Source organism: Lotus japonicus, chromosome 4 (genome assembly GCF_012489685.1).
Source record: "Lotus japonicus ecotype B-129 chromosome 4, LjGifu_v1.2".
Classification (NCBI taxonomy): Eukaryota; Viridiplantae; Streptophyta; class Magnoliopsida; order Fabales; family Fabaceae; genus Lotus; species Lotus japonicus.
The window spans coordinates 18,553,571-18,578,695 of NC_080044.1; the positions used below are offsets into that span (position 1 = coordinate 18,553,571).

General features: G+C 35.7%; 2 protein-coding genes across 4 annotated transcripts; both read right to left on the reverse strand.

The window, feature by feature from the left end:
* Window positions 1-2,700: 2,700 nt before the first annotated feature.
* LOC130710436 (uncharacterized) lies at window positions 2,701-8,969 on the reverse strand. Of its 3 annotated transcripts, none has more exons than XM_057559713.1 (3): window positions 8,788-8,969; window positions 6,974-7,836; window positions 2,701-3,344 (listed from the first exon to the last, which is right to left on the reverse strand). In XM_057559713.1, the coding sequence occupies exons 2-3, from the start codon at window positions 7,831-7,833 to the stop codon at window positions 3,170-3,172; spliced, it is 1,035 nt and encodes a 344-aa protein (XP_057415696.1). In that variant the 5' UTR covers window positions 7,834-7,836; window positions 8,788-8,969; the 3' UTR covers window positions 2,701-3,169. The 3 variants fall into 3 exon arrangements, with proteins under 3 accessions (XP_057415696.1, XP_057415698.1, XP_057415697.1); XM_057559715.1 differs by lacking the exon at window positions 8,788-8,969 and adding an exon at window positions 8,616-8,734; XM_057559714.1 differs by lacking the exon at window positions 8,788-8,969 and adding an exon at window positions 8,078-8,225.
* Window positions 8,970-17,206: 8,237 nt separating this feature from the next.
* On the reverse strand, window positions 17,207-21,062 carry LOC130710435 (endoglucanase 2-like). The gene is made up of 6 exons (XM_057559712.1): window positions 20,641-21,062; window positions 20,261-20,544; window positions 19,006-19,443; window positions 18,484-18,631; window positions 18,124-18,290; window positions 17,207-17,740 (listed from the first exon to the last, which is right to left on the reverse strand). The coding sequence occupies exons 1-6, from the start codon at window positions 20,867-20,869 to the stop codon at window positions 17,408-17,410; spliced, it is 1,599 nt and encodes a 532-aa protein (XP_057415695.1). The 5' UTR covers window positions 20,870-21,062; the 3' UTR covers window positions 17,207-17,407.
* Window positions 21,063-25,125: the final 4,063 nt, after the last annotated feature.

Below are 25,125 nucleotides of genomic sequence, written 5' to 3' on the forward strand. Positions count from 1 at the left end.
ACCCAACCAAACATATAGCACTAATGTTGTGTTTGGTTCGGGTGATTTTGGCATTATGGAAAGTAAGGGGGCTGGAAAATGGTTGGAAAATACTGTGCTTACTTGTTTGGATAGCACATGAAAGGAAATTGAGTTGAAAACCGTACACGCATAGTGCCTTGTCAGTTTTCTTTGCAACAATGGAGTGAAAACTGATAATTGAAGTGCAAATGTGCATCGGTGGCTGTGAAAGTTCATGTTTTCACACCAATTTGATTTTAATATTTATATAAAATGGCACAGTAATAATTATATAAGCAATAACACTCATTTTTTCTTTCATTTTAACTTTTTTTAATTCAATCTAAACAACTTCAAAATCACCTCATTTTCCTTTTATATTTCTTCCTCTTATAATTCTTCCTCCTATATTCCTTCCACTCATTTTCACCTCTGTATCCAAACAGACCATAAAAGCCCCTCACGCACATAAGCATGCTAAAACACTTATTTGTGACATTTTATTGTAATAAAACCTTTCATATTAGTTATTTAGTTAGGTATTTGTGATGGTAATATTTTTAACTTTGGAGTATGGAGTTATTAATTAATGTTAGTTACTATTATTAGTTTTTTAGAATTTCTTAATATACACCAATTCAACCGGTTTAATTAATGGTCTGACCAGTGATTCAAAACACTAAACTGGTATAACTCATAAAAGTATGTGTGTGGTCATGACTTTATATGCATCCTTTAAATTTTGATACAACATATCAAGTTAAACTTTGACCTATAATTAACGGTGAAACTAAATCTGAAAGCTATGAAGACATGCATAAGAATGAATCTCTAAATGTGAAGATTTAAATCCATAATAGATTTTCACTAGATAGCTTCCCCAACTTTGATCACCTAAGCAGATTGCCCATGTGTGGTGATTCTGGAAGACTAGAAAATATATCAGCTATCAACTATCAAGCAAGTACATATTGAACATACAAAAGGACCAGCAAAAAAAATCAATGCTTCTAAAATAAGAATCACAAGAACCTAACTTTATAGTTGCATATCATGTTCCAAGGCCCTAAAAAGATGCGTTTTGATGGCACCATAGCCAGCTTAGCTTATCCATGTTCCTTTCACTCATGCATTTAACGTGCACAGATCCAGGGGTGACCACTTGTACCTGATATGCAAGGTAACTTGGTAATTTGAAGTACTTCACAATCGTTGACAAATACAAATTAATAAACCTACTTCACAATCATTCCCACTCCAAATTTTTATTTTCTCAAGTAGTACCTAGACCAGAGATATTGGCAATTACATATCGCATTGAATGTGGGATTACAAACTCTAGATAGGTATCAAATTCTCTTCAAATTGGTTAAATTAAATTCCATGACCACGACAATAATTAAATGTGGCTGTTTTCTTTATTCAATTCAAGCTAAAAGCTATAGGCATGTTTGGATCTCATTAATGCTCTCTTTTCATATGCTTTGAAAATTCATTTTACACTTTTCAAGCATGAAACGAGACAGAAGCTCAACGTTTTTTTTGTGTTTGGATATCAGTTGACATTGACAATATGTTAGTGTGAAAGAAGCTGGCCGGTTTCTTGTTTGTCTGTTTAGATATCAGTTGACAGTATGTTCAATGAGTTGATCGGACTCCCATGTCCACTCTCTAAAGCACGTTAGTGAAAAAGTTCTACATCATAGCTTATGTACTAACGTGATTTTGATGTCTAAAGTGGATTTTAAACGTGCAAACAAACATGCACTGAATGTAACATGTACAAAAGAAGTTACATTTATTTTTATATTGAAGTACAGTATATAATACATGTTTGCACTTGTGCCAACAGATATACAAACAGGACATGAGATGTAAACTGAACTAATAAACAAAGATACACTAGAGCAACATTCCAAACAAAGTCACAGTCACTAACAAACTTGATATACATCATACACCTTGAAAGTCATTGTCAAGAATAGGCAGGAACCATAATCAATAAACAGAAGGTTTCCGCGACTATCAAAGAATAAACATGTGATCCCATGTTACTCTTGTCTTCCAAAATTCTGTATTAAGACAAGAACAGGAAAGGCACTTAGGTCGCTCAAACATATTTTCAATGTGATAGTTCTAGTTAGACCAACCAACACCCTCAACTCTCATGACCAGCCAAACAGTTCTGTCAGCATTAGTCACATCAAAACCCTTGCCATTTAAACTTCTCATTATGCTGTTTTAAGGGAAGTACGGTCAAGGGATTGAGTTACAAGGTTTTGTTTCACATGCTGCAAGAACTTTAGTCTTCAACCCTATGAGGATATATCACATTGTAAAGACTATAGGATAGCATGTTTGGATTAACTTTTTTTTTCTCAGAATCAATTTTAAAACTCATAAGTTAATAAACTTCTTCACATGATTAAATCTAACTTTAGAATTAAGTGCAAACGGTTTTTCAAGCATGCACTCAATGATACTAGGGTTTACTATATTGTTCAAAGTAAAAGACGACAACCGAACATTCCTCTCAAGCTAGTAAGAGAAATTTCAGGTGCTCCTACGACATGAAATTTACCTTGTTACCCTGGAATATGTCACACATCAATTATTGCAATAACAATAACGAGAAGAAAAAAAATTCAAGAGTTAAGATTTAACAAATCCAATAGGTTGATAAAATCTTAGATGCTCCCAGAAGAAAAATCTCTTATCTTATGACCATTGAATTTATATCATAAAAAATCTGTGAGCCGTTAATACTTCTTTAACTACATTTTAATGCTATGACTGAAGTGAGACAATGATACCTAGCAAAATACTTCTTTTGTTATGAGAGCACCTAAGGATTTCTCAGTATATAGCAGATATCTTTTGCTGGCCTCTAACATTTGATTGGTATACACCGTGTAAGGTTGATGGTTCGGCCTACCGAAGAGACAACTTATATTTTGTTTTTCTCATGACTGAGAGCACACCATGTTTACATTCTAAGGAACATTATTTTCTGAGTTCAATTTAGAAAAAAAGGCATAGAAATGGCGTCAGAAAATAAAACAAAGGCATTCATGATGTTTATGGAGCCCTCCATTGATGCTTCTTCTGGGTTAGAGGACCTAGGAAGAGAGAACAAGCAAGCGATCTGTAGAGTACATTACAATGTCATTTACATGTGTGAAGAGCTCAAGGCCATCATCTTACATTGTTCATTCAATGCCAGAATTTGAGCCTCTTTCTTGTCCAGCAGAGCACTCAACCTCACATTCTCTTCCATGAGTTTCTGAACTTCAGCCTCTTTCTGCATTTTCTCACCCTCCAGCTGGGTAGTCTTTCCAACTAACCTGCTCCAGAGAAAAAATCAAGCAGTAAGACAAACAGATCTTCAATCCAGATAGACCTGAACATTCTATGAAAGCACTAAAACTAAAATAAACACCATTAGCAGGAAAACGTGTGGATACTAATACTTACATGGTACGCTATACAAGCATGTATACAAGCATGTATGAAAACGTGTGGATACTAATACTTACATGGTACGCTATACAAGCATGTATGAACTGGCTCGCAATACACTCACCATCACACCCCCACACAAGTTATATTCACATTTGAAGAGCATCATTAATGTGTTTGGATACAGAAGTTTCAAATTTCAGAGAATTTAAAATAAAAGGAATTTCAATTGAATTCCCTAAATTGCTAAAATCTCTTGTTTGGGTTAATGTTTGAATTCCTACAATAGTAGATTTCTTGTTTGTCTAGCCATTGTGGTGATTGTGGGCCTGATGAAACAGGTTGTGGCACTAGGTCTCATGGTGCTCTGGAGCCCCCAGGGTGTGTACGGTGTCGTTTCGCTGGTGGTGTTCCTCGGCACGTTCTGTTGTGCCCATCATTGTACTTCACCTTTCCCTCATTACAACACCAATGTTAACACCGCCAACAGATCCCCAACCCCATCACGGCTATTGATTCAGCTGACCAATCTCCTCCATAACGATGACCAGCTTCGTCATCATTTTGAGGAGGCAGAGTTTTAGATCTGAAAGTTTCCATCCTATGCGTCGTGGCAGAGCATTCACCATGGCTGCCATAAAGCTCGATTTTCTGGTGTCAGAGGGATAAGCTGCTGTTCCAGACCCGGCCAAGCCACTGGTAGTATTGCTTCGGCCTATTGTGGTGTCATTTTGGTTTCCTCACTTTCAGATAATGAAATTGCCCAGATCAATTAATTACCTTGAAATTTAAAATCTTTAATAAATATCCAAACACTTTTAAAATAGAGCATTTCAAATTCCCTAAAAATCTACATCACTCCCTCTAAAAATACTTCATCCAAACCAAAAATACTGTAAAGGTAACAGACTAAAAGGTAGCCTGAACAATGAGAGAAGCATCCATCAAAAAGGCATTTAGAGCAATGTTCACAGAACCGTGATTTTCATTGTAGAAGGGAACGATTTCACAACTAGGTAACCACCAAGCTTCCATTCTTTCACAACTTTGCAGCAGAGAAGAGAAGCTTCGATTCTCTAAAAACAATTTTTTCTGTTTTTTTGACTAAATGACTTTCTTTTGCAATGGCGTCAGGTGGTGACAGTGGTACTAGGAAAGAAATTGAGGGCTGTTCAAGAGGAAATCCTCTTGTCTCTGCGAGTCGAGGCAGATCAAGAACTCAAAATTCTCCTATAGCAAGGACTATATGGCCTGGAATATGGAGTCTCAGTTGATGAGATGCCATAAAAATCAGATGTAAATACTACGAGAAAGAGGAGGACTATTATGCAGGATAAGAGATTGGACTGCAAGATAAACAACTATAAAAGGCTAATAGAGCTAGTAGCATTTTGATAGGTATTCAGAGAAAGATAAAGAATTAACAGAAGGAACTTGTATTATTTACTAGGATTCTGGTGAAATCACCAAGAATCAGTTTAGAAACAGTACAGAAAGAAAGGAAATAACAGTGATAGCAGAAGCAAATTCGAGAGTGCTTCAATTCTCTCCTAGTCCAAGACTAATCCAATTCTAGCCTACTTTCTCTCTCTCTTCCTTTGGTGTTTATACACACCACCTGGCCTGATTCTCTGCAAAGGGAATCTGCCAGCTCACAATTAGTTACCTTACTCTCCTAAGGTAGTGAGACTATTGTTTATCCCCACTTTACCCCTACGCTTGTAAACCTTAGAGTAATCCTTGCTCTTACTAATGACAAGGTTCCTATCACATTTGTGGTGGTGAATTTCTAGATAAGGATTGATAAAGGAAAATGCAAGAAAAACTGGAGAGTTAAGTGGCTCTTTTCAAGAAAAGGGATGTAATTGCTCAAGTTACAATCAATAGCACTTTCAAGAAAAGCCTGAGGGAGGATTCAAATCTAGAGTTTGCTTCGTTTTTATACAACAATGCAATATCTTTTAATGTGGTCAAGAGTGAAGAGTTCCATAGAATGGGTGAAATAATCAGTTAATCACTAGACAAGATGTAGGAGTAGGATACAACCCACCATCCTATCAGGAGGTTAGGGTGAAGTATTTTGATAGAGCTGGAGCAGAGATGGGATAGAAGGAAAGAAATCCTTATTGAAAAGAAAGAAAATGTATACAATTCTCTAGCATTCGAGAGGCTAGAACTCTCCACAATAACTCAATATCCCGAATGATCTCCTAACTACCCTTATATTCCTCTTATAGGAAACTAACTAACAAACTTCTGTTATTAATTCTATCTAACTAAACTATAAAAGCAATTAACTGACTAACACAATGGTCTTTTAGACTAAGCCTAATGAACTTCTACTAACAACCCAATTTAAGCCCACTAATCTCTATTCTTCCTATGATACGCCTTAGTAATAGGTGATCAAGTCTAATTCTATCAATACCTTCCCCAATAAGATCCACCTTGTCTTCAAGGTGGGGTAAGAAAAATTCTTAAATATCCACCACACTTCCACTAATATTTCTCACAATTCTGATTCCACTATTAAAATGGGAGCCAGTTATGACATTCCTGAAGTTGGTCTGCAGTCTGCTCTTGAAATTCTTGTTATGCTAATGAAATGGGAACCACTTGTGATAGATGAAGGTGACATCGTCGGAGGGGAGCTCAAACGGAAGCACAGGAGGGAGCTTTGGCGGGGAGAAGGGGGGCTCAAGTCGACAGAGAAAGAGAAGGAGGCGCAATGAGGAAGCTTTGAGTCTTCGACCCCTAAATCGTTTTTAGGGTTCTGGGCTAGCATAAAGACTAATACTTGATTGAATCATTCCAGCATCCAACATCTTCTTAGTCAGTTTTTCTGTTTCAGATTCTTGAGAATGAGAGGCTAGTTCTCTCTTCAACAGAATGATTTTCCCATAATTCCAAAAGCTAACTTCTCAATTAAAAGCTAATAATTAAGGGAAGACATCCTCTTCAATAAAGAGGGGGGAGGGGCAAGTTATAACTCATGAAAGGAAGAAATTTTATTCAACTCGAAGTATTATGGTTAACCAAATAAGAATAATAAAACAAAAACTGAGAACTAATTTCGCAAATAAATGACCCTAAAGATTTCTATCATACATGATATATATGTCAATAACACCATTTATTCTAGTGTTTTCTTTTATCAAATTGCCACTAAGGTCCACAACTTCATTTCAGCATAAGATGAAGATTTTTTCTCAATATAAGATTTGAATATAAACATTGTATGCATGAGCAGAAGCAACTCGCCCTGTGTACCCAAAGAAAAAAAAAACAAAAAAAGATAAAATTATTTGACAAAGGTAAACTGTAAAATACTCATCTAAGAATAATCAAACAAGGGCATGCCATCAAGAAACATAAATTTGGGAAAATTAAACATCAGCATATTGCCATCATGGAAGCATACTGCATCTAAGTCAAACAATTTGATGCAGGTCAAAATCCAGGTTTAATTAACAGAAGCATATTGCATATAGTATGTTAAATGAAATATAGTTACCGTTCAAACAGCTTCTCAATAGTTTGGAATTGCTTCTCAGACGAAAGTAAGGTTTCTCTCACTGTGATTAGACTACTAACATATGACTTCAGAGACTCAAATTCCTGTTTCACTCGACAAAGCTCTTCTTCATTTTCAGCAGCCCGTTGTCTCTGTCTAGTTGTTTCTTCCACCAAGTCTGCAACTCTTTGCCTCATGTCATTCAAAATACTATTTGTACCCAAAGCAAATCGTTCCATCTCCTCTAATTTCATAGACATATTCTCCAACTGAGCAGACTTTCGCATAATTTCTTCCTGACCTAAGCTTGCTTTCTCCTTCTCAATCGTAGTTTCTGATTCTGCTAATAAAACCCTTTTGACAAGGGCTTCCATCACATCCGATACCATCTGGACAGATTTAAGTATCTCACCTATATAAACTGCATCTTGTTCGTCTAAGAAGCCACGCTGACAGCTGATCCCTATCCAAGATTCATCGTCTGGTCCATCAAATGAAGTAAGATCAACATTCTTAGACCAACCTGATAAAGGAATACCATCTTTGTCAACAAGCCCTATCCCGTCTAATTTTTTGATGCCACAAGATGTATGGGCTAGATGAGGAACAGCCATAATTCTAGCTTTGGATTTTAAGTAGGTCAACAAGGTAGCTGTAGTCTTGACTCTTCGCCATAGAACCTCTAATTCCTTTTTTGTATCTTCCTTTGAGCCCTGTATACAAGCCTTCACCTCCATAAGTTTTGCTTGCAATGCATCAACTTGAGATTGGTTTCTTTCCATCCCCTGCTTCCATGTTTCATGTGATTGACTCAACTTAGACTTCATAGCTGACATGCCAATATCCTCATCTGTCGCCATTTCCTGTCAAATGTTGGGTAAAAATATGAGAAAATAATAACACGTTCAACTTAAAATAATGTAATCACCAAATATATGCATCAAAATAAAGATATAAGGCTTAGGGCCTTTCCTATTTTCATTTTAATTTCTGGTTTTCATTTTTAATTATAAAAACGTCACATTAGATACAAATATTTGGTAATACGAAACAAAGTGAAAACAAGATGAAATTTTTATAATAAAAAGTTAAAATCAATCAGACCTTAAGTTTTCAAAATGCAAAAAACCTTAACAATCCCATTGCAACTAGAAATGCATGGTAAATCTCAGTTGAAGAGCAAGAAAAAAGACATAGGTAGAGTTTGGCACACAGACAGGAACGGATCAGTCTGTTTTGTTTTGTTCTCTATTATTCCATTCAAAAGGACTGGAACCAAAATCTACCACTTTTCCTACTTTGTGTCCTGTACTCACGTTTTGCTTTGTTCTGTTATATGTCTATTATTGTCTACCGAACAGGCGAACACCAAAAGATAAAAGTGGGCTTAAATTGTTATCACCAAATCCAGAACTAAAACTAGAAGAGGATGTAGCCTATAATCTGAATGCCATATACTAAAAATAAAGAGTTCTACACTTCAATCTTATATACATATTTCACCCATTTCGAACTCGAGAGCTTAAAATAAATACACCCAAGAATTACACAGAAACTATAGAGTTGACAACATTATCAACATCAAATCATTTAGATGCTAAGAATCAGAAAGAAAGCTCATACTTCAAGCTACTGCATTTACCAGTTCAATGCATGAAATGGATACCCAGAAACTAAAACAGCTCTAGATAATTTCATAGTCAGGAAAAGTATCAACTGGGGGAATCGAAATTGAACCCAGACCCAGAACTGAATACTAGTGAATATCCACAAAAGCAAAAGAAAGAAGAATCTATGAAAAGAGAATATAGAACCTGGTTGGATGAAAAGCGAGACGAGGGGTAAGGCAAGGAAGAAGAAGAAGAAGACGACGATGGGTGTGAGTTGGATCGTGGTGTTGCAGCACGCGTCCTCCTTTCCCTTTCCCTTTATTGTCAAGTTAAAGAAAAAGGAAGACACAACAAGAGAACCAATATCTGACATAAGCACAAGGTGCTTTACCTTTACTCAGCCTGCATTTTTATTAACTTTTTTTTTTTCTCTTGGGAGCGTATGAAAGATGATTTGTCGGGAGAGAACTGCTAGCTTAATGATATCTCCAAACTTGAAGTATCTCTAATCCTAGTTAATGTGAGTTCTTAAATTAAGAACTAAGAAATATAACATTGAAGATGACTGACATGAAGATGAATAATTATAAGAATTTAAAGTTAAGAACTTGTGGTTGGAGTGAAATATGTAAAAGTTGCTTGAGAGTTGTTTAGAGCATATTTGGCAGCACGAGCCCATATGAATAGGGATAATAATTTAAAATTTAGAAATAGAGATGAAGATGCACTTAGAGATAATTAATCTCATATTTGTTGTTACATAAACTATTATAAAAATGATTTTTTTGTACGCAAATCTTAGTTTCTCACTAGGGAGTCCATGGACAAAGATACAAGCGCCAAGAGAAACCGACACCACTTGATTTCTCAACATTATTCTTCTCAAGGATACCACCGTACTATGCTCCCCTTCGGCGTAAGCTATCTTTTAAAGAAGAAATAAATGTCACATTTTTATACATATACGGGTTTTCCACCGAGAAGACCGTGGACCAAGGAGAAAAGATACCAAGAGAATTCAACGTTACTTGAATTCTCAACATTCTCCGCCTCAAGTGTGAGTCACCAACACAATTATATGCTCATCTTATCGGAAGTTATGTTTTAAAGAATAAATAAATGTCATATTTTTTGTTGTTACATAAATTATTATAAGGATACTTTGTATGCATATTTTGCTTCCCACCGAGGACCCCATGGACCAAGAGGCAAAACACAAAGAGAATCTGACATACTTGAATTCTACACATTTTCACCCTCAAGTGTGAGTCATCACCACACTATTGTGCACTCTATCCGTGGCAGCTAACCTTTGAAGAAGAAATAAATGTCACATTTTATGTTGTTACACAGATGACTATAAAATGTTTTTTTTAATATTTTGGTTTCCCGGACCAAAGAGACAAGAAACCAAGAGAGCCTGATGCTGCATGAATTCTCAATATTCTCCTGCTCATGCGTGAGTCACAACTACAATACTATGCTCCTACTCTGTCAAAACTATCCTTTGAAGAAGAAATAATTGCTACATGTTTTGTTGTTACATAAAATATTATAAAATTGATTTTTATAATGATTTCGGTTTACCACCAGGGCTTCATGGAACAACGAGTCAAGAGACCATGTGAACCTAACGCCACTTGAATTCTCAACATTATCACCTGTAAGTGCAATTTATCCACCACATGACTATACGCCCCCCCCCCCTCAACGAAAGTCATCATTTCAAATGGAAATATATTTCACATTTTTTTGTTGTTAATTAATTATTATAAAAAAAAGATTTATAACGATTTTGGTTTTCCACCAGGGCTTCATGGACCAAGGAGTCAAGATACCAAGTGAACCGGACGCCACTTGAATTCTCAACATTATCACCTGCAAGTGCGAATTATCCACCACATGACTATACGCCTCCTCGACGAAAGTCATCATTTAAGAAAGAAATAAATTTCAAATTTTTTTTGTTGTTAATAAATTATTATTAGAATGATTGTATTATACATATTTTGGTTTTCAACCGAGGATGTAACGCCCCGAATTTCAGGGGTTACGGTAACAATCTGATAAAATAAATATGCAATGTTTTCCAAAAGGATATATAGACACGAGTATATTTTTTTTCTTTTCGAAGTATTTCCAAAACATGTCATGCATACTCTCAACTGTAAATAAATTTACATCAAACCTTGAACAAGGCGAGTATCCGAAACCCCAAATATAAATTTCAAAAAAATATTATGCAAGCTTAAACCAATAACGGTAAGCTCTCTAACCCAAGGCTCTAGCCCTACACCCGACTCTATTCTTCGAATCATTCAAAGTTCTTCAAGTTCTTCACTCCGACTCGTACGAAGGTCAAGCTCCATCGAAGATTCTCCATCGCCTAATAGCGTTAAGTGCCCAAACAACAAGTAGCAAATAGAAAGGGTTAACTCCATACAACTACCACGTATAAAAGAGAAAAGCATGTTATTCAAATTTATTTGCATAACATGATAAATAACTAGCAACTTAATTCAAATTAGATGACAACTCATCGAACAATATGAAATCAAATTACCTATCAACGAAATCGACAATAGGGATTTATAACATATATCAATGACTTCACCACATATAACCACAAATAGATAAGCTAACAATATAATCCAAGACAGATATCAATAGAAGCAACAACATAGAATTAAACCAGATATAAACAACCTCAACAATATAGAATCAAATCATATGACAATAACCTCAAATCAGATATCAACAACCTTAAAAATATAACATCAAATCAGATATCAACAACTTCAACAATATAACATCAAATCAGATATCAACAACCTTAAAAATATAACATCAAATCAGATATCAACAACTTCAACAATATACATCAAATTAGATATCAACAATCCTCAACAACATAACATCAAATCAGATATCAACAACCTTAACAATATAACACCAAAACAGCTATCAACCAAAACATCAGAAGCAAATATTATTGCCCTATAATGCAACTATATGCTGCAAACCAAAATGGATCGATCAATAATGTCTCGCAAGACGGGACAGAGGGAGGAACGGACTCCCCTGAACTATCACCAAATAGCGCCCATGAAAGACGGGACAGACGGAGAACGGACTCCCCTGAATGCCACTTAATAACGCTCATGAAAGACGGGACAGTCATGTGAAAATATCCACTCCACTGCCACTTAATAACGCCCATGAAAGACGGGACAGACGGAGAACGGACTCCCCTGAATGTCACTTTATAACGCCTCGAAAGACGGGACAATCTCGTGGGACAAACTCACCTCATCGCCACTTCAAGCAAACCAAAACATCTCATCCAACTCAGTGGTCACTCAAACAACAATCTCAAATTCAATAATCAAATCAACAAAATCACATGTTATTCATATTATCAACAAACATACGTCTCATCAAAATGCATACTAACTCAACTCACTATTTCAACATAACAGCAATCAAGGTATCAACAATAACCATGTCTTATCCACTAGAAAGCAGTAATGACAGAAACCAGTAAACGGTCGAAGCCTCTCAGAAAACGGAGACACACGTCTCAATAAGATCACTCGGCCGAAGCCTCCAGAAAACATTTTCCCAGTTCAGCAAAACAATCAAAATCAAATACCAATCAATATAAACATCTTCATCTCAAACGCATGCAGTGCGATAAAAGCAGGCAAGACTCAAAGACGCTCTAAAACTGAGTTACCCTTACCTTAGCCAATTTCTGCATCCAAGCTCAACATCCCAGTCCAATCCAAAATAAAGCTCCCGAACTCAGCAAGTTCCTCGGGCGTCCTCCTCAGTTGTGAAACCTCACCAATTGCTCCAAAGTCTCTTTCCTCAGCTCAACTCGTTCCAAACCTTAAGCAAAGTATCATTTCTTAGTCGCTAAGAGACAATACAACTAACAAAACTATCAAAACCCGAAAAGAAGCTTTCGAAGCTCTAGAGTTTGACATTTAGGCACGAATGGACAACAAGACATGTTTTCGCTAAAATGCGCATAACTCGAGCTACAGAACTCGGAATGACACGAAACCACAGCCAAAATTTCGACAACAGAAAGGGCTACGCTATGGCTCAGGCCATACTAACCCAAAAATTATTTTTGGACACGGTACTGCTCTAAAACGTTTCTGCCACTTTAGAAAATAGGGTTTCTGAACTTTTTCTTCGATCTAATTTAATTCCTAGGTATTCGTAGGTGATATCTAGGCCAGGGAAACTCTCAGAAATATTTAACGACTGAAAATACGACTTAGGGGTATTTTGGTCAAGAATTAATGACCAAAACTCAAAATTGAAATTCTGAAAAACAAAATTGATGGGGTTGTTCACAACGACGTTTATAGCACTTAATCTCAAGGGTACTAAGCTTGGTTGCGAATTTTTGATAATAAAGTAAGCACATGTGGAGAAAATGGGTTTTTAGTCAGTTTTTCAGATTTACGGCGACTCGGTGAAAATCCGAACGATCCGACAGTGATTATAGCATGTTGTATTGCAGTAGAAGATAGTTGGAAAGAAAAATCGAGGTAATCAGACATTTTTACAAAAATCTCAAAACATTGAGCACATAAATAGATAGAATAAGCCGACAGAAAGCAGAAATAGAAGTAAGATTAAACATCCTTACCTTTGTGCCTACGCGTAGCTTCCGAAATCAGAACGATCGGGCAAGAATTGAAAAAGATCTGCTCCACTCTCTCTCTCTCTCTCTCTCTCTCTCTCTCTCTCTCTCTCTCTCTCTCTAAGCTTCGGCCACTTTGGGAGAAAATGAGATATTTTCTCATTTTTTCCCTTTTTATAGGAGAGGGAAAATTCCGAAAAATCGATATTTCGCGGTTCCGGTCGTTTTGGTACTTTCATCTGCTGATAAAAATTGAGTATTCGGCGATAGAATGTCGAAACTCAAATCAAGGTTCTTTTAATTGAGGAAAACGTCTCAAAGACGGGTGAGTCGATTTACGCCGAAAAACTACTTTTTGCAGTCGACGTCGGATGGAGAAACTTCCTTCTGAAGAAATGTCGCAATTGCTGAAAGAATTGTGACAATGAGGATGGAAACTTCGTTAGAAGCTCCGAATAGAAAAACTCTTCATTCAGGGTCTTAATTAAAGTTTTCGAGGAGTTAAAGTCTAGCTTCGGCGGACTTCCGGGAAGCGAAACCTAACAAGCGTACAGTCCAGGGTTTCGTATCGGAAAGCTGGTCATGGGAAAAATACTCAGAGGTTCTTATTCTCTCTTTAATTCTAAAATTATCTTAACCAGTGCTCTAGGAGCGGATATAGCCTTTTTCGGACATTATCGACCATAGTCGGGTGCGTATATGGCTCGTGCTATTACTTAAGCTGACTACAGGGTCAACCTTAAACATAATCTGAACTTAATTATTATATAAATAGTTTTCGTGACTCGTAATAGGATTCGAGTCATGAAAATAACATAAAACAATAAAATATAATTACTTAATTAATCAACACGACGAAAGTAAACAAATAATCTAATTATTTAATTCGGGGTCTTACAGAGGAGACCATGGACTAAGGTGACAAGATCTCAATGTAATTTTTCCCACTTAAATTCTGAACATTCATCCACTCAAATGTGAGGAACGATCACATTACTATTCTCCCCTCGGCGGAAGCTATACTTTAAAGAAGAAATAAAAGTCACATTTTTTTGTTGATACATAAATTATTATAAAATTATTTTTTATGCATATTTTGGTTTCCCATCGGAGCCTACAGACTAAGGAAACAAGATACTAAGAGAACCCAACACTCTTGAATTCTCAAATTATCTCACCCAAGTGTGAGTCACCACAACTTACTGTACTCCTCAACGTAAGCTATCTTTTAAAGAAGAAATAAATGTCACATTTTTATGTATATCCGGGTTTCCCACCGAGGAGCCCGTGGACCAAAGAGACAAGATACCAAGAGAATTCAACGTTACTTGAATTCTCAACATTCTCCGCGTCAAGTGTGAGTCACCAGCACATTAATATGGTCATCTTGGCGGAAGTTATGTTTTAAAGAAGAAATAAATGTCACGTTTTTTGTTGTTACATAAATATTTATAACGATATTTTTTATGCATATTTTGGTTCCCACCGGGGAGCCCATGAACCAAGGAGGAAAAACACAAAGAGAACCTGACACACTTGAATTCTACACATTCTCACCCTCAAGTGTGAGTCATCACCACATTATTATGCGCTCTATCTGCGGCGGTTAACATTTGAAGAAGAAATAAATGTCACATTTTTTGTTGTTGCATAAACATTTATAAGGATATTTTTTATGCATGTTTTAGTTCCCACCGGGCAGCCCATGGACCAAGGAGGCAAAACACAAAGAGAATCTGACACACTTGAATTCTACACAATCTCACCCTCAAGTGTGAGTCATCACCACATTATTATGCGCTCTATCTGCGGCAGCTAATCTTTGAAGAAGAAATAAATGTCACATTTTTTGTTGTTACACAGATGACTATAAAATGATTTTTTTGAATATTTTGGTTTCCCAGACCAAAGAGACAAGAAATCAAGAGAGCTTGATTCTGCATGAATTCTTAATATTCTCCTGCTCATGCGTGAGTCACAACTACAATACTATGCTCCTACTATGTGAAAGCTATCATTTGAAGAAGAAATAAATGTTACATGTTTTGTTGTTATATAAAATATTATAAAATTGATTTTTGTAATGATTTTAGTTTACCACCAAGGCTTCATGGAACAACGAGTCAAGAGACCATGTGAACCTGACGCCACTTGAATTCTCAACATTATCACCTGCAAGTGCGAATTATCCACCACATGACTATATGCCCCGTCGACGAAAGTCATCATTTAAAAAAGAAATAAATTTCACAATTTTTTGTTGTTAATAAATTATTATAAAAATAATTTTTATAACGATTTTGGTTTTCCACTAGGATTTCATGGACCAAGGAGTTAAGAGACCAAGTGAACCGAACGCCACTTGAATTCTCAACATTATCATCTGCAAGTGCGAATTATCCACCACATGACTATACGCCCCCTCGACGAAAGTCATCATTTAAAAAAGAGATAAATTTCACATTTTTGTTGTTGTTAATAAATTATTATAAAAATGATTGTATTATACATATTTTGGTTTTCCACCGAGGAGACCATAGACTAAGGAGACAAGATATCAATGTAATTTTGCCCAATTAAATTCTGAACATTCATCAACCCAAGTGTGAGTCACGACCACATTACTATGCTTCCCTCAGCGAAAGCTATACCATAAAGAAGAAATAAAAGTCACATTTTTTTTGTTAATACATAAATTATTATAAAATTATTTTTTATGCATATTTTGGTTTCGCATCGGAGCTCGTAGACTAAGGAAACAAGATACCAAGAGAACCCAACACTCTTAAATTCTCAAATTATCTCACCCAAGTGTGAGTCACCACCACTTACCGGACTCCCCCTCGGCGTAAGCTATCTTTTAAAGAAGAAATAAATGTCACATTTTTATGCATATCCGGGTTTCCCACCGAAGAGCCTGTGGACCAAAGAGACAAGATACCAAGAGAATTCAACGTTACTTGAATTCTCAACATTCTCCGCCTCAAGTGTGAGTCACCAGCACATTAATATGCTCATCTCGACAGAAGTTATGTTTTAAAGAAGAAATAAATGTCACATTTAGTGTTGTTACATAAATTATTATAAGGATATTTTTTATGCATATTTTGGTTCCCACCGTCTAGTTTATGAATCAAGGAGACAGGATGTTAAGGGAATTCGATGTCACATACCCAAATGCCAAAATTTGAAGGCGTAGGTTATATTAGTCACTTCTCTCATAAAGTCTTTACTTCATTCATATTTCATCAATTTGAGATTTTAACTCATACTTGAATTCTAAATAAAATGTTTCCGCAAATAAAAATCTAAAAGTTATTGTTGCATACAGGAAATTATTTGCGGACTGCGGTAATATTGACTTACCACATTTTTGTTTCAGGAACCAACTTCCAGAACATAAATAGCTACCAGATATTAAAATATGGAAACAAAAAAACCATACCTGAACTAAACTCTGGGAATCTAAATCATGAATACTCAGGAATGCTTCATCACAGCAGCCACAGCCACATAAGCAAAAGTGGTAGCCAAAGGGTGAGAAGAGTGGTGTGTAATGATGGTGAGGGAGAATTTTCCAGAAGAAATTAGTGAGGAGAGTTGTGGGGGATGATGTTGAGGGAGAGTGACAATGAGAAGAATGGTGTGAAGAGATGGTGAGAGGGTTGAGATCTCTATGCGCTCGACGGCATGTAATATAATATTTGTGACTAGCGACAACAAAATTAATTTTGTTTCGTCAAAACTTTGACTTTGTTCTAGTTCAACTTTGGGTGGATCTTATTCCTCATCTCTTAGCGGATGCTATATAGGGACTTGTTTTCCCATACTTAGCTGTAGTGTTTTGTGTTTGTGTTTTTCCTTTTTATCCTCTTGTATTAAAAAATAAATAAATAAGATAAGCTAAGAAATGTTCGAAACAAAAGTTTATTCACAAGGATTTTGAAAAAAAAATATAAAATAAAACAGAATCTAGAAGCTCTATACAAAACGCAATCTCTTGCTTCTCTTCTTAATTAACAAACTAAGCAGAAGAGCATCTCAACTATGAAAGGAGGTGTTGATGCCAAATAAAGTTGGAAGGAGTTATCACAAAATCGTTGCTATCTAGAAAGGGAATATTTACATATGCTACAACAAAATTGGATGATATGTACATGAATTCTAGAAAGACCTATCTACTGAGGAACTAGCAACCAAGCCAGAGAGGAGAGCAACCAGTAGGGCACTACTGTAAGTGGTTGGTTCACCCTGCATGGAGTTGTTCCTGAAATCATTGTATGTCTCATTGAAGAAAGGACCACCCACTAGAGCTCCAACTGCTGTATTAGGATTGGGGTGAGGTGAGTCAAACCATTTCTTGAATCCATCCCTGCAACCAGTTGTAGCATTAACTGGAATGGAAGATCCTCTGTGATGAATATGTTTAGGGTAATCACTTCCATATCCCACTAGATAACTCATCCTCATAGGATTTTCTCCCAATACATACTCAGCCTGAAATTGTTTGAATTTGCCATTGTCAGGAGGGACACAATCATATTAGAAGCAAAAATGTTCAAGCATAATTACAAACCACTAGTAATTGTATCTTCAAAACATGCTGATAGTATTTTCGGATTGGCTTTTCTATCCTCAGAATCAATTCTAAAACCTAAAAGCTACTCGCAGAAATTTCTCCGGAGAATTTATCATGGCTATGGAATCAAGCATAGAAATATTTCCAAATATGCACTGAGTTCATGTAAAATTAGATGTGCGTAAGTGCATCAGGAAGCATCCTATAAAAAGGTATGGGAGTTTATTGACAGAAAGTTGGAGTTGGAAACTGTCATGGTTGTAATGATTGAAGATTGATATCTTTTCTAACACATGAATACCTGAGAAATGGCGAATTTGCGAAGATCTACTGGTTTATACAATTTCCCACTACAGTATAGATTTTCAGTTTGAGATGTCAGCATGTAATCACTATAAAGAACTGCTAAGAATGCAGAAGCCACTGAATGTTGCAAAGGGTTCCATGGTACCACCCATATCAGCCCACCTGCTTTGTGATAATAGTTTGCATAAGTAACTCATTAACATAAATCCAAAAGGGAAATGCTATTTGCTATCTTTTTCTCATTTTTTTTTCATCTTCAGTATAATTAACATGAATGCAAGCCTCTTGCTTGAATTAGCAAAAAGAATAGAGAAACAAAGACTATGAAAATGCTACAGGGAAGAAATGATCCTACTTTCAGTCCTGTTGGTTGTGGCTGTTGGTGAATCTGGTAGAAGCTTGCACATGAGCATTTCAGCAGATTCTCTATACTTCTGAAGGTCAAGGTTCTGTGCATCAGGCATGCCTCTAGAACCAAAGAAATTTACTCTTGACAATAGAACCTACACCAAATGTATGAAAAGATCAATCACAAAAATAATGCCTAGTTTACTCAAGAACAACCAAACTTAAAACATATAATAACAAAATATGAGGGAATAGTCAACTTGGACCCTAAAAGATTTTGATGTTGGCGAGTTAGTCCCTGGAAGAAGGAAATGTCTTTGAAGATCGATGGATGTTTAAAACTTCGTTGACATTTAAGTTGACCAAACCTGACCATAAGAACTAACTTGACCGGCGTTTTACACAATCGGGAACTTTCGAATGTATTTCCTTCTTCTATAGAGCCACTTTCAGGGATCAAGTTGACCATTCACTCAATAAAATAAAGAGCAAATGGATAGATTTTGTTTTTTTCTATCTTACTTCATACCTGAGTTGCAGCATGCTTATCATCCCAACTAAACCAAGATAGACTTCCTAAATTGCCATATGCATTTTCATTCTGCTGTGTCACATAATTTAGGTATGTTGGATCGTTTGTTGCATGATAGAGCCAGCTACCTGCCCATAAGAGTTCATCCCAGTACCCAGAAGAGTTGTAGTATTGCCCCACTTGAGGGACGCTGACACTGTAGGAAACTTTGTATGTATCAGCAAAAGTGAACAGCTGCTGAGCATGTCCAAGGAGAATATCAGAATAAGTGACATTGATGTCCTTAAAAACCAGAGACGCTGAGGCCAATGCAGCTGCAGTTTCTGCTGCAACTTCTGTTCCCGGGAAAGATGAGTTAACTTGAGTAAGTGGCCTTCCTTCAGTCATGTCTTCAGGCCTTTCCCAGCAATTGTGATCCACCTCAGGATCCCCCACCTTCAATTACACAAAACCGCATACATCAAAACCCAAATTTCAAATTCTTTCTCATTTATTTAAGAAAACAATTGCTTGGAAAACAGAAAGAGTACATCTTATTTCGTGCCAGAATGGTATGGATTTGGATCCTATAAAAAGCAGGTGAATAAAGTACAAAATCAAGAGTTTGAAATTAAAGTTTGTGATATGTCTAACTCTACCCTAAATTTTAGCTTCGAGGTGAGAATTGCTCTCTCATTTATAAGTTCTTCATTAGCCATAAATCTAGTCAAGATTTAACAGTACCCTCCCTCACACCTAGAATTGGACATCGGGAGCATGGAGATCACAAACTTCATATTCATCAGAAAGTTCATATCCCCATCACGGGATAACTATCGGGCGGTCATGTCAGTTCTTTAATTTCAAATTTCAACTAGTGATCAGCAATGGATCTATGATCGGCTCTAATGCCATATGAGATTTAGAATTTGGGGTAGAGTTAGGTCTAAACCGAATATAAAAAAGATGGTAACAACTAACAAGAACATATATGTGTACAACATGTAATCAGTCCATATTTTGCAAAATGAAATCACAAAGTTATTACGGCTTATACTGGTAGTGTAGTTAGTAACTGCTAAGATTCTGTTAACAGCAGTGAAATTCTGGTATCTTTGTTAGATGATTTTACTAGTACATGTGGTTTAGTTGCATTTTGTTGTACTTAGTGGACTGCATATAAACAGATTCACTCTATGCAATTGATACTTGATTTTTCGATCTCAATAAACAATTTACTCTTCATAAAATTAAGTTAAAAGAGATGGTTCACCTGAATGTAGAGCACATCAGCAAAAGGATGTGCATTAACAAGATAATCTGTGACCCACTTGAGCGAGTCCAATGCAAACTGCAGCTGGTTCACCTCATCCATGTGATCTCCATACTCAAGAATGGCCCAAGAAAGCACAGTAGCAGTGAAAGCCATGGGAAACCCAAACTTCATGAGGTCACCAGCATCATACATTCCTTTAGACAAATCCAAATTCGCTTCACTCCCATCTCGTAGCCCTGAATCCCCTCTCCATGAAACCCTGTTATTCTGCAGCTTCCCAGCTACATGCAATGCAAGCAAACAAACACCCCATCAAATTAAAAGCTATGTTACAAATCTATTACCTCACATATTTTAGTTCATGATTGAAAGATTACATTTCTGGGCATCAAAAAATAGCAGAGACAATTCAAGAGCAGAGGCATATTTGTGAACGATGTTGGTGGGGCGAGTATGGAGTTTAGGTGAATGAGAATAACGAAACTTGGTGAGTATGGTGAAAACACCAGCACCTATTACGAGTACTGCAATGATTGAAACTGCTAGTTTCCAAAACAAGGCACCTAGTAGGTACTTTTTATTGGTCACAGTAACCTTCTGTTCCATTCTATCAAGGTAGCGTGACTGTGATTTTTGTTCATGTCATGTGATCAAGCATGGTTTAAATAAAGCCTCTTTTTTCTGAAGGTCAAGTTGCAATCGGAAAATAGTGGAATTTGGAAGGTGGAGATGGTAGTGGAGAGTGAGACAGAGGAGAGGAAAGGTTCATTCTTTGTTGTTGTAAGCAAGATGGTGACACCAAATGTGTGAGAAGATTACATGGCATAATATTACTGGTTAATTGTTATGGCGCCGGAAAATGGTGCTGCTGAGAAGATCTAGACAAAGATTTCAGGTTCACTCTAACATCATGTTAGTACGGAAAGTATATAAAGAAAGTGTTTGTCCTGAGACGGCTGTTGTCTTATAATGGCGATCGAGGTGTGTGCAAGTTTTTGCTCTTGGAGAAAGTCTTACATGGGCAGTTAGAGAGTGACACTCATTCAACTGCTGTGGCTGCATATTTTGGTTTTACCCATGTCCTGTCTTAGCTACCTTCACTTCCAATAATATGGCAAATGTCGATCCTCATAATTATGCTCAACTACCACCATGGGAGTTCTATTAAACTTATGTTTAGCTGTGTTCGCGGTTAGGTTTAGATCAGTTTTAGGTTAAATCAAGAATCGATCTAATTAAAGTTCATTGGTTTGATTTGATTCGGTTGCTAGCAATAAAAATTTCAAAACCAAACACTGAACTAAACCGATGATGAACGGTTTGGATCGGTGGTTTATCAGTTTCACATTTTTTTTAAAGACAATTTCAAATATATAGTAACAAACATGTATAAATAGCATTTATGATGTTGCAATCACATATGATTCACAACTTAACGATGCTGAGAAATTGTAAATCAATAACTCACTTAATAATAATTTAATCACAAATTCATAACATAATCAACAACTTAACAATGCAAAAATGTTTAAAGTAGTGTTTAATATTAATATGATTATAAATTAATAATAGTGGGGTTGAGAAGGCAAAGTACTCACTCCTCTTAATTCAAGTACTTATTCAACATGTCGTTTGAGGGGTAGGGAAGGTAAAGTACTCAATTGCAGGATCGAGAAAGTTTCATATTTATGCATTGTGGGGGCAAAACATGGCCACAAGGGCATAGCTAAATGTGAATCTTATGCATTATGTTATGCACCCGCGGCTAAGTTAGAAACATGACATTCATACTTGCCTTGCGCTCATGCACTACATGTTTAAGAAAATAGCTAAGAAAACCTTTGAAGTCCACTCTGACGAGTTTCAAACACTCTTTTCAGTCATCATGCCTCTTAAGAACACAAATAAATCCCAGAGACAAACTACATAAACACATTTAAACCAATAGATTCAATGATTTAATCCTTCCACCGCATAACAAACTCTTATCCCCACCGAATCCCCATGAACAACCAAATATTCATAACCATGATGATGTACAATTTCAAAATCAAGAAATTACACTCACATTGATAAAGAAAACCCTAAGTACAATGATCATCCACTTGGAGCCAAACTTCCTCTTTCAAGCATAGGCCTAAAATTGAAATGGGCCTTGGGCCAGGTCTACAAAAATCTACTTGGCAAAAAAATTTAGAACAAAAATAATGATAAAAATATTATTACATTATTAATCTAGCTTTTTATTAACATCAGTAATAGCATATCGGTTCTCCCTTCTTCGTTCCCCTCTCCCTCTCTTCTCCAAAACCAAAACCCAATTTCTCTCTCATTCCCTCGTCACAGTTGACTCTGAAACCCATTCACACGCAAAAGCAAGCACACACAGTTGAGAGAAAAGAAGAAGAAGAAAGAATGGGGGAAGGGAGAGAGGGAGATTGGGAGTGCAGCAGTTGCAACAACCGGAACTACGCTTTTCTACAATCGATGCAAAAAACCACGTCTCCTCGTCACACCCTGTAAGTCGGTTTTTTCATCAACATTGCAAACTCATCTTCATCTTCTTCCAATTGGGAAGGAAAGTCATTCCAAGCGAATTTACACTGTAAAGTTAAGTTTCTACACAATTTTGAAGACACTTCATTCAAATTCACCTACATCCACTTCATTCATACTTTTATGTGTTGGAATCACCAGTTAGGCACATGCATTGCCTTTTTTGAGCCCTAAATTCCCAAGTTCAATTGCCTTGAATCAATATAACGCTTCAAATCACCAAATGTTTACAATAAAGGCTTTTCTTCAAGGGGACACATCGATTATTGCATGAAGTACACCTTTTAATCTATGACATTCTTTTAATATATACATGTATTAAAACTTGTTTGGACGTTTATATAATTAAAGTAAATGGTCTTCAGATAAAAACACTGGGGTTCTGGGCTTCTTAAAAATTTAACTAAAAATTAGTAAAATATAAAACCAAAAATATTCAAAAATACCAAAATCTCTAATCTCATCAGCATTCACTTAGGCCCCGTTTGGAAGAGCTTATTTGAGCTTATCTAACATCATAAGTTCTTATGTCAGTGTTTGGAAGAGCTTATACAAACAACTTATGACCTACCATAAGTTGTTTTGAGCTTATTTTCATAAGCTACTAGGGATAGCTTATGAAAAAGAGTTTATGCTTATATATAGCTTATTTTCAATTTATTTCAATAAAAAATTTAAAATAGCTTATGAATAAGCGCTTATGTCATAAACACTTAATTAAGCTGTGTTTCCAAACGAGGGCTTAGTTTGTCAGCACCCTGAAGCTATACATGTGATGTTTTATTTCAAGATCCAAACCAAATAACTAATCTCATAAGTCCATCTTCCCTACATGTTATATATAATCATGACCTGCAAATTGTGAATTGGTATTTTCATAGCATCTCTTTATATTGATTAAATTTAATCAAATTTAACCTACTATTACATTCGGTTTGAATATAAATTAAAATATAATTTTAAATTATATTGTTATAAATTTTAATTTAATTAACTTTTAGTTGGTGTATTGATTTATTATTAAATTTATTTAAAAAATATATTAAATTTTAAATCTAAATTAGGTGGATATGGTGGAACCCGGGTAACAGTAAAATAAAAAACCATGGGTTGGAGCAAAATAGCTTCTTATCAAATGAATTTTAATTATTGTTTAATTTTATTATACCAAACATAAATATATATGATATTGTCAGACTGATTGATTGGTCATCTTCACTACATAAATAATCTTAATTATATTGTTTGATGCATTTGATACAAATTTTTGATGTAAAACAAAACGAAATCAATGATTTAGTTTCCGTGCATCGCACAAGTTAAAATCAGGAGTAGTGGTAACATTGTTTTATTTCCTATTTGTATACTTAGTTTTGACCACCGAGATCTGGTTCTGCTTCTCTTACGTAGCTCTTTGTCCGGATTTAAATATTAATTAAATCTAAATCTTATTGTTATAAATATTAATTAAATAAATTGTAGTTAGAGCATTGTTTTAATTTAAAATTTAAAAAATAAATAATATAAATATATGAGGTACGTTGTGATCCGTGAAATAATAATAAAATAATGAACCATTGTTGAATTAAATTAGTCATAAATTTTTCAACGAAATTAATGATTTAGACCTCGTGCATCGCACGGGTATAATCACTAGTAACGCTTCAAATCACCAAATGTTTACAATAAAGGCTTTTCTTCAAGGGGACACATCGATTATTGCATGAAGTACACCTTTTAATGTATGACCTTCTTTTAATATATACATGTATTAAAACTTGTTTGGACGTTTATATAATTAAAGTAAATGGTCTTCAGATAAAAACACTGGGGTTCTGGCTTCTTAAAAATTAACGTAAAAATTAGTAAAATATAAAACCAAAAATACCAAAATCTCTAAGAAGAAAATTCCAAAATAGCTTTTCCAAGTTCTACTTTAATTACTTCAAAAAACGTTCTTGTTTAATCCTCTTCTTGTTTTTATTTTAAGTCCCGTTGACTTTACCTTTTCAGGAAGATGTCTGCTTGGGGCAACACAGTCGATGGGGATTGACATCCTGGTGTGCTGCTCTCGACGATTATAGCTGTAGTTGTACTTTTAGTTTATATTATTTGTTGGGTTTGTGTAATTTACCACTTTTTTGAAAAACGAGACTCACGCTATTTAGCTTTTCGGGAGAGGATGATTGAGTTGTCTTACAACTTAAATAATCATCTCCCACACAATCAGATTGAGTGTTTTATATGAGATTATATTATCATAATGGGAAAATAAGATAGGGACATTATTGTCAAAAAGGTTAGTG

Excerpts from the sequence above, each read along its gene's own strand:
- LOC130710436 (XM_057559713.1), bottom strand. The coding sequence starts at position 7,833 with ATGGCGACAGATGAGGATATTGGCATGTCAGCTATGAAGTCTAAGTTG. Across the intron at positions 3,345-6,973 it reads ATTGAGAAGCTGTTTGAACG|GTTAGTTGGAAAGACTACCC; the intron begins GTAACTATATTT and ends TCTCTGGAGCAG.
- LOC130710435 (XM_057559712.1), bottom strand. The coding sequence starts at position 20,869 with ATGGAACAGAAGGTTACTGTGACCAATAAAAAGTACCTACTAGGTGCC. Across the intron at positions 19,444-20,260 it reads CTGATGTGCTCTACATTCAG|GTGGGGGATCCTGAGGTGGA; the intron begins GTGAACCATCTC and ends GTGTAATTGAAG. Across the intron at positions 18,291-18,483 it reads CACAACCAACAGGACTGAAA|GTGGGCTGATATGGGTGGTA; the intron begins GTAGGATCATTT and ends ATCACAAAGCAG.